General features: G+C 38.8%; 1 protein-coding gene across 2 annotated transcripts; it reads right to left on the minus strand.

Annotated features, from left to right (window-relative positions):
- Nucleotides 1-118: 118 nt before the first annotated feature.
- On the minus strand, nucleotides 119-9,811 carry LOC134179720 (U3 small nucleolar RNA-associated protein 25 homolog). 2 transcript variants are annotated; one of them, XM_062646657.1, is made up of 20 exons: nucleotides 9,632-9,811; nucleotides 9,524-9,566; nucleotides 6,421-6,522; nucleotides 6,189-6,348; nucleotides 6,003-6,124; nucleotides 5,803-5,940; nucleotides 5,626-5,745; nucleotides 5,483-5,568; nucleotides 5,350-5,424; nucleotides 3,463-3,583; nucleotides 3,331-3,409; nucleotides 3,121-3,271; nucleotides 2,963-3,059; nucleotides 2,801-2,886; nucleotides 2,659-2,741; nucleotides 2,199-2,275; nucleotides 896-967; nucleotides 711-832; nucleotides 548-646; nucleotides 119-482 (listed from the first exon to the last, which is right to left on the minus strand). In XM_062646657.1, exons 1-20 carry the CDS (start codon nucleotides 9,784-9,786, stop codon nucleotides 182-184), a joined length of 2,289 nt encoding a protein of 762 aa, XP_062502641.1. In that variant the 5' UTR covers nucleotides 9,787-9,811; the 3' UTR covers nucleotides 119-181. The 2 variants fall into 2 exon arrangements, with proteins under 2 accessions (XP_062502641.1, XP_062502640.1); XM_062646656.1 differs by having other exon boundaries at nucleotides 6,406-6,522.
- Between the last annotated feature and the right edge of the window lie 2 nt (nucleotides 9,812-9,813).

The raw sequence follows: 9,813 nt of genomic DNA on the forward strand, positions 1-9,813 counted from the left end.
TGTGTGTGTGTGTGTGTGTGTGCGCGTGCGCGCGCGCATGCGTGCACACACACAGCCTAACTCAGACTGCCAAATAGGTGACACACAATTTGGCTGACATGCAGCAAACATGGTGCTCTTGTTGAAGTACAGACACTACTAGTTAGAAGACAGAATTAGAACATACGGAATACCAGTTTGTCTAGCTATTACACTGACGTGTTGAAAAGGTACTCAAAGATTCTGACCTAAACACATGCATCTGTTCCAATCCACCAACTAGTGTTTTTGAGTATTCAGTTCCAACTATGCGCTCTAATCGATGGGCATCAAACCGTGAATACATTACCATACATGATGTAGAAGAACTATGATTTACTTCCGTCTCTACCATTACCTTCTTGCCAGTAGTTGATTGCATCATGTTAATAATGTCACTGTAGAACTCCTCGTAATATGGCAGCTGGTAGAACACAACATGACCAACACCACCAATGCGTATTCTGTCCCACACATTAAGTCAGAATAACACACAAACAGCTTTGCATAGTAAATAAATAGTTCCTACCTGTTGAAAAAATGGAAACGTTCTGTATACAACAGAAACTTCCTGCTTTTGTTATAGAGAAGCGTCCTGGCTCTGGACACATTCTGGTGTGATGTGTACCTGTAAACATACGTAAAATGACCTTGCAACTCACGTGTATGACAAGCTCTCATTTCATTAATACTCGGATATTTCACAAAAACTGATTTCTTCCTTCTTGAAGTGGTTTCGAAGCCGTACAAAGTCGAAGTAATCTGGTATGAATATCATAGTATTCATGATATTAGTGGTCAGCTGAGGCAAAATCTGCCACATGAATGCTTGCAAATAAATGAAGCTCACATCAAACATAACTGGTGTACACCATACCTCTGTCACAAACAAATCGAACCTCCTGTTTGGCAATTCCGGCAAACAAGGGCATTCTATCCGTTTGAAAACCTAATATAAACAGCAAGTTGAAGTGGAACCCACACACGATTGTGTAAAGCTACAAAGGAAAGGAAGAGTTGGACTGAGGTAATCTGCCCACTGGCATAACTTTGTTTATCTTGCCCATGTTCATGCTTGTTGCCCTCTGTACATCTGAGAAGATACCCTCTCTCTTTTAAATGCAATAATCTTTGTGAAGTCTTACAGGAGGTTGAGTATGGTGACTGGCTATACATTGTCTCATCAGGATGCAAATTACAACCAGTACAAATCAGAAAGCTTGAAGTTTAACAAAGAGGTGCAACTTTAGGGGGAATCCAAACTTTAGAGGTTGGTACTGTATGAGTAATTTAGTGTCAGTCAGATACCAAGACCTTCAACCTTATCGTCAGCAGTGAGTGAATTGCTTTCAATGTAATTAAAGTCATCTTGTGGTGCAGAGAAAAGTTTAAGAAAGATCTGCACATTCTTTTGCAAAATGAAGTGTCAGTTTACAGCATGTGCTACTAATACAGTGCACATGTCTAATATGTTTTGAAACATTTATACGCTAGTTATCTAAGCTAAGTAACTTTCTGTTTTGTCAGCAAAATACTGTAGCCGTTTGTGACAACACAAGGGGACAACCAGATACTTCTGAGAAACAGTTACTGCTCTTGCTAATGTTTCTCAATGTAATGACACTAGTCTCCTGATACTACAATGTTATAGTGTATGCTCACTTATCCAATCCCTTGCATATCTGACTTTGCCCTGAATTTAATATGATATGACAAGTTTCCTATGCAGACAGAGACTCCTTGGACTGAAATCAAACAAGATTGTGAATCAAGTTTAGGCTTTAATTAATACCCGAAACAACTCCTGTACACGTACAATACATCATGTGCTATACATATTCTTCTTCAGAAATTGTGCAACATAACAGGCTGTATGTGTTATTTGTAGTGTCAACATGTCAGCATACTAATTAATTGGAAATAAGCACCTCAAAACTCTGACATGTGGATTGCTTCTCTTAAGTGTTTGGTTGGTGTTGGGAGTCTCAGCTAATAATTCTGTTCAGATAAACTCATTGCCTTGTCTTCATATCATATTTAAGAGATTGCTCTCAAGAGGTCGGTTAGATAAGCAAGTTCACATAAGAGGCTACTGTACCAATAGAATTTTGACAAACAGTACATTTTTGGACAACAGTGACTACTTAACAATCTATTGTAACAGGTTATTGTCACAACACCTGAACAACTGGTAATGCAATCTGGCAAACAGATCCAGAAAACTCAGCAGCAGTGATCTTCACTTTTCCAGCATAGTCTACACAAAACGTTACAATTACACATACAACACACCTAAGTAGACTAAACATAAGTAGTCCAGAAATCAATTTTAGATACTGTAACCAGTCATTTACTGGTCAGTTAATTAACTAACTCAAGAAACAATCAACCTTGTATGCTCATGAAAGCTTTGCAGTAATTGCAAGATTAGAATCCAAACCCAACAGCAAATGCAGAGAACATTCTTTACAAAATAATAGACATGCGAAAATAAATGCACTTGAAGATGAATGTCTTCTAAAAGTGTTGCCAAGGTGCCAAAAGTCTTGTTAGGAATTTGCTGTGTCCAATGTATATGCCCTCACTATTAATATGTGCATAACTTATATTTTACGTATACAGTGCTTGTAGATAACATACTCCAACAAGACTTCGAGAACAGAGCATTGATTTCAGGAGATTGAAAACTGCTAAACATCAGGGTCTGGCGATAAAATTTTGACCTGTAAAGGGTAAAATTAATGGACTAGGAATAATGCAAACCACCTGGAACACCTCATACCATCCATTAAGACACCAATGCCGCACACGAGAAAAGTCACAACCATGAGATTCTTGTGGTTGAAGATGTAACTTGTCAAAAATCAACTAAAACAAGTTACAAACCTTTTTGCATCAACATTTAAACTACAAAAAATTGCCAAAATTAAGGGCGACACAATACCTGAATATGTTGCCAGTTTTGCATGAGAAACACATCAGCTTGATCCATGATCACAACTTCAATTGATGACAAGAAGTCATAATCAGATTTCTTGTCACTAAAGAGAACAAGTTACAAATGTATACCAACTGTGCATGAGCAAGAATGATGTCCATTACCTACATAACATTGTCCTCAACCCTAGTGGAGATGCAACAATTACATCAGATGAGTAGAAGTCTGTGTAGAGTTTGACAAATTTCTTCTGAATCTGAATTCCAATGCGAAAGCAATCATCCACATTTCCTCTAAAAATATTCCTGTATGATTCTAAAACCAAATGCCTGAATTCTAAGTTGAGCACTAGACAAATACAAAACAAGCTAGACCTGGTTTATAAATAGATGCCTCGTCTTCTTCATAACAACCGTACTCTTCCTGAAAACGCTTTTTGTGACCAACATATTTCTGCCAATCATAACATGAGTTTCTCAGTTGTCTCAGATAAACAATGAGATCACCTCTTCTTCCGGCATCAAAAGCTTGATCATAGTTTGAATCACCTTTAAAGCTGTATTACGAAATGGCAACACAACTAAAACCTTGGGCCTTGTAAATCCTTGATCACAACACTCACTGCAACTATGCAAAAACCTACATGAGAACTGACCAAAGCATGCTAGTGTTCAGTCACTGAATGAACATGAACACCATGGATAGCCTAATAGACATCATGATGTAGGATCGGTATGCTTTGCAAATCTACATTTTTTGTGATTTCCCACCTACAGCATTATGCAGTTTGTTTTTTGCGATTTCTACTGAATCAATGCCGGCCATAAGTACAGTAGTATATGTTGTAAATTTTAATTTTTGTAATTTCTTTAAAAATTACAAATCACAAAATTGAAAATACCACAAAACATTCCAATCCTACAATATACAGCTTATCACACTTTAGTTATAGATTGCTGGTCAATAATAATGTGAATTATTCGTTCCATTCTGTTATCCATAACACACATGTAATCTAGAACCCAGCTGTTTCACACAGCCATCAAAAGCTATATCTGACGATCAACAATTACACTTTACACTTTGCTGATAAGCTGTCTGGTAGTATGTAAAAACTTGTACACTAATTTCCCCTGCATTAGGATGATTGGAAGAGGAGAAGAACACAGCCTTTTTGAGAGTGAAATCGTTAGAGCTGTCGTTTGCCTGAACATCAAAGTTTCAAAAGATGTAGCAAAAATCCCTTCATAACAAGAGGGTTTGACAGTTGAGTTAGTTTTGTTGTGAAGAATAAGATATGTTTGTGCTGGCCCAACAAGATGACAAGAACCGAGACTTCTTCACCCTTTTAGAAGTTGTGTTCATGCCAGGTTGATTGGTATGGCAGGCCAATCATCAAGGATACTACAGTACAGTGTATGTCTCATGAAAGCATGACAAAAGTACTACTGTTGGTTTGAGACTGCTCAACCACATTCTTGAAACACTGCAAAACCACATTCTTGAACAGTTGAAGACCCCTGCAACAACAGATTAAGCACGAGCACGATGCTGAAACACAGAACGGAAGCAGTTGATAGGTGAAATTGAAAGGTTCGAAGCATCCCAATTTGTTCTTTATACTAAATTTAAGGAATGTTAAAGGTTGCTGCTAATGGCCAACGTCCCCAAATTGACATTATTCAAGAGATACAAGACCATTTTGAAGACGTCCTCCTATGATAAAAACTACACAGAGATTCGAAAAGGCTTTCCATCATAGGGGAAAATGACCGGCTGGACACTCAAGCCTAATCCTCACCATGAAAGACCTAATCACTTGCGTTTACTGTACATACATCAGACAGAGTGATAGACATTACTGAAACAATGAGAAAGTTTGCTCTACCAAATGATGAAAGAGCACACATTTTTGGCAAAATTTAGTCCCATAATTGAGCATGATAAGACTAACATATTCTAATGTATGTAGAACTGAGTGTTCTGTCAACAATATGCAAATCATCTTAGATGTTTGGTGTGCCACACCACTTTCTGAAGAGCTCTGTGGCCTATGTAGTAATATACATACAATTATGACTCTTCCAAAGATCTTGCCAGCTAGCTGCAACAACTGGAGTTGTACACTGACAAGAAATTTAGGTACTATATGTACACTATGATTTATAATTCTCTCTGATGTGTTATGCAAAGCAGTAAGCAGCATAGATGTCTGCCTTTGCATTAAATTTAAACAGCAAATCGTCTACCAAAATAGCATTGCTAGCTCTTTTCTACAGTAACAATTATACTAACAGGTAACGTAACGACTATACTAACAGGTAACAGACAAACTAGCTACCAATCAGATTCTTCTAAGTACCAAACATCAAGAATAATTTACAGATTCTTACATCTCCTTGGGATCCACTCCCTCTTGCTGCGCCTTTACATACTTTGCATTGTTTCTCAATATTCTATACTGAGACCTAAACACCTTTGTGCTCACTATAAACACTAGAGCAGCAAAACTTGAAACATCCTCACTTCAAAACATGGTTAAGGGAATGTAAACAATACAGTCTTCTTAGTTCGTCAGCGTTATCCTGGTTTTCTTGAGCATACAAAACATCCTAAAAGTGCCTAATTGACCAAATACGCACTGTATTCCAAACACTGCAATATGCAACCTGATAGCCATTCAACATTTCAAAAATTTCTGCCTGCCACATAGTAAATCCATGGCACTGAGTGTCTCCTCCACTTGGGGAATTCAATAGTGACCAACGGCCTGCTAACCGAGCTACAAGCTACTCACAGAACAAAGATTTGTTCAAGTACATCATCTGAAATACTAATTCAATTACCTTGAATTCAGTGGGTGCTGACTTGTGCACTTCAAAGTCACTGCTATTAGTAATAGTCTTCTGATGACAACTTGCCGCCAAGTTAGAAGAGATGACTACTGGATGAACAATTCCACTAATGTTTTCAACACCAGTCAGCTAAGTGCAATATAAAAAATAAAATATTGGCACTTCTTTCATATACACCACAGCAGTCATACAACATTTGTAGACACAGCCTGCCATTCTGTTCCCTTAGTGTAAAGTATCTCCAACTGCTTTATGCCTTCTTCAGATAATTCATGCTCAAAATGTTTGCAAAATGAATCATCTGATGATAATTCTGAAAAGATAGAAACTTGCATTCAATTTCTTACAGTAGGTTTACTATCTATTATCAACAGAACCCTTAAATGTGTTGATTGCCACAGAACTTGATTTTTCTGAAAACTGTTGGTTGCTCCAACTTACTCTGTCTGCCCTTTTCTTTGTTGCGTTAATATCTTCTAAGTGAGAACCACTATGACTGTTTGACTCAATCACCTCCTGAATGTCAAAAACTTTGTCCTACCAAATATGCACAATTGTTATTATAATAATCAGTAATTGAAAAACCAAAGTCACTTTTAGAGTAATCACATTTCCATGCCAGCTCTCTGCTTTCTCTGCAGTAGTAGCAAAAGCATCTTGTACAGAACCAATGAGCAATTGATATGCATCTGCATCATTAAGTAAGGAATCCTAAACAAAGTTTCAGTTATTATAATCCTATTTCTCTTCACATCAACAAGGCTTAAGCTATAGCATTATTACCTTCCACCTTAATTAAAACCAACCACAAATTACTGATATACACACACAGCTACACAGACAGATTAACTACAACTACAACTCAATAGGGGGATTGTCTAATTTTAGTTGGTGTGCATTTGTAACAAACGGATAAACAGCTAGACAGACAGACAACTAATGCAAGGGAGACACTATAAACAGTAAAAGAGAAACAAACAGACAATGAAACAGTCAAAAGAGATGGTGAGATGCAACGTCCTATCTTGCATGGAGCACAATGATAGCCAAAGGGATGCTGCTCGCTTGAGGTCTGTTTAGGGCAGTGGCAGTGGAACATGGTTAACAGCACTTCCGTCTTCACAGTAAGATCACACTTCAGCCTAACGAATCGTTTAGTAGGTTTGATGAAGATGGGCTATGGATAGCCATCGAGAGGTCTGGTACGTAACTCACTGTGGATGTGAAAGAGAGATAGATGAGCATGGATTTTCCATACTCACTTATAAACAGGGTGGTGGTCCTATCTGGCAACAAGACTCAGCAGTTGCTGGATGGAGTGAGTGCTTGAGGAAAGTGGGCTTACACCACAAAAAAAGACAGAGGGCTGTTACAGTCTGACTGACAATTGACATGACATAGTGGTCTTTGATGTTGGAAAGGGTTCCGGTGTAAACTTGAACAAATATCTAGTTTATCCTCACCCACCCATCCCGGAGCTTATAAGTCCTTAGGAAATTGTGTGTCAAGAATGGACTTGTGGCATTTGAAGGGGAAAAACAAGCAGGAGAAATATAGCAATCTACAGCTACTAGGAGGCAGCAGCCCTAACTTCGTACTTCATTTTTGCAATACACTACATGGGGTAAAGGTGTAGAGAAATACCTAACTACTCTTGCTGCAAGATCGAATGACCCATGCAGAAGCATGCAACAACCCGACTGAGTTTTTTAGGTATTAAAGGAAGCGCTTCTCTGCCATTCTACAGAAAACCAGTGCAAGACTAATCCTCAAGAAACTTGCTGCCCTCATCCACATATTTTTCTTCTCCTCCTCTCTTGTGAGTGCAGCATATTTGTCTTGCCACTGCCTATCTTAACCGATGTCTTTGGTCTAACAGTGAGCTAAGGAATAAAAATGGCAGAAACTTCAAAGTTCTCTGGAAACGATGATTCTCAGTTCCTCTTCAGCGTTGCAACACTAGAATGATTGCAAGAAAACTCAGTAGACTCTCTAGTTGTGGACATGTAGAGTTTGATTTGTCTTCTGAGCAGTTGTTAGCTAGATAGTTTAGTGTTTTGTTGGCAGCCTTGGTGGTTGCTGAACATTCTTTTAGTTTATTCTCTGTCGATTTATGAAAATATTCTACCACTGACAGACAGACAGACAGACAGACAGACAGACAGGCAGGCAGGCAGGCAGGCAGGCAGGCAGGCAGGCAGGCAGGCAGGCAGGCAGGCAGGCAGGCAGGCAGGCAGGCAGGCAGGCAGGCAGACAGACAGACAGGCAGACAGACAGATAGACAGACAAACAGACAGGCAGACATCTCAATTGTTATTGTGTTTAGACCAATGTGGTCCTTGCATACTTAATTAACACGTCAAATAATCTTGTATTCATTAGTATTAGTAGCTGTAGCAGGGCTCCACAATACAATCAATTTGGTTGCCAATGCAATCATTTTGCATGGTAGGCAAGCAACTGATCGCTCATACATCGCCAAAGGCAACCTAGTCTACTCTTGTTCGATCGCCGCTTGACTTTGGCTTTCAATTGCAGCTATCGACTGCAGATTTGCATGCAGGTGGTAAAGCTGCACAATTGAAGTGGTGTACTTTCAAGTGATTACAATCACATAACTCAGTTAGTAACCTACTGTGTGAACTTGAAGTCCCAATTAACCAAATGTTAAAGGCATAGTGCTCTGAATGCAATTGTAGCCACCTTGTCGTGTGCTCTTTTGTGACTGTCACTGATCATCATGTCATTCGTTCCTGGTCAACTCGTCAACCCTTAGTGCAAGAAGGTTCCTGTGGACGTCATTGCGAGATCATTAATTTTAATCCCGCTGACAATCCACATCTTTAACATCTACATCTAGTACTACTGTAAGTGCACATTAAACCTGTACCTTTATAAAACTTTTAACAGTAGGTATTGCTGTGCACAGCTGTGTCTGGGATTTCAAGGCATTTTAATGAGCCTTGGTCCGGTACTCCAAGGCTGTACAATCACTGGTGATCAATAATTTTTACTTGGTCACCAAACGTCTTTCAACGTAGCTATTTGCCATTGTACTGTAGCATAAATTTAAAATACATATGTATTCAACATGCAGACAGACAGACAGACATACAACTTGCAGCAGTCACTAAATCTAGAGCAGGTGATGACGGACTTACTATATGACACTAAAAAATACAGCACTGACTCTCAGAAAAGCAAACAAAATATCAAGGACAACAAGTGATAAGAAATTCCGAAAACAAAGACGCAGTCCGCTTATTGTCACGTAGAGAATAGGTAATGGTGCATGAGTTGATTACATAGCTTACAACGGCTTGCTTTAAATCCTGGCTTGTACCATCTAGCAGATTTCGTAAGGCTGAGTTTGCCAGTGGCCTTGCCAGCTTCTGTTAAGAAGTGCAAGTGTGGAAAGCCCCTAGACCCAGCGGGTTATCATGTCTTGACAGTCACAGAGGTTCTAACTTCAATGATATTAATAAGGCATTATTTTATATTTTCTAATTTGTTTAGCTATGTCTGCTAGCTCGGATCCAGTTTAGTAACTAAAATTTTTAGAACACACAGACAAACAGACAAGCACACAAACTGAGACTGATTTCAGCGTTAGAACAAACAGAAGAGAACTATACCTTATTAATTAATTCTAGCATTCAATTGTCATCTACAATGAATAATTTCATTTGTCTACATTTTTCTCATCACCTACCTCCATGACCCGATCGCGAGCTTCAGACATTAGACTTGTCTTGCTAGTATACAATACACAATATCAAATTAATACAATAATTTCCTAAAAACGCCTACACGTGTAAACCTGCATGCTGTCGACGTCTGGCATCTCGGTTGCTTCGGCGCAGGAACATCAAGCGAAATTCTACCGCCAGTGAATTTTGCAATACGTTTTCTTGGATTTTTTCTTTTGTCAGACTGAAACCCCTTGGTTTTATTGCGTTGACTGAAAGAGCTCATCGAATGGACTGAACACACAGCTGGATC

Source organism: Corticium candelabrum, chromosome 5 (genome assembly GCF_963422355.1).
Source record: "Corticium candelabrum chromosome 5, ooCorCand1.1, whole genome shotgun sequence".
Lineage (NCBI taxonomy): Eukaryota > Metazoa > Porifera > Homoscleromorpha > Homosclerophorida > Plakinidae > Corticium > Corticium candelabrum.

Excerpts from the sequence above, each read along its gene's own strand:
- LOC134179720 (XM_062646656.1), bottom strand. The coding sequence starts at position 9,786 with ATGAGCTCTTTCAGTCAACGCAATAAAACCAAGGGGTTTCAGTCTGAC. Across the intron at positions 5,746-5,802 it reads CAGCACCCACTGAATTCAAG|CTTGTAGCTCGGTTAGCAGG; the intron begins GTAATTGAATTA and ends TTCTGTGAGTAG. Across the intron at positions 5,425-5,482 it reads TCCCTTAACCATGTTTTGAA|GTCTCAGTATAGAATATTGA; the intron begins GTGAGGATGTTT and ends AAAGGTGTTTAG.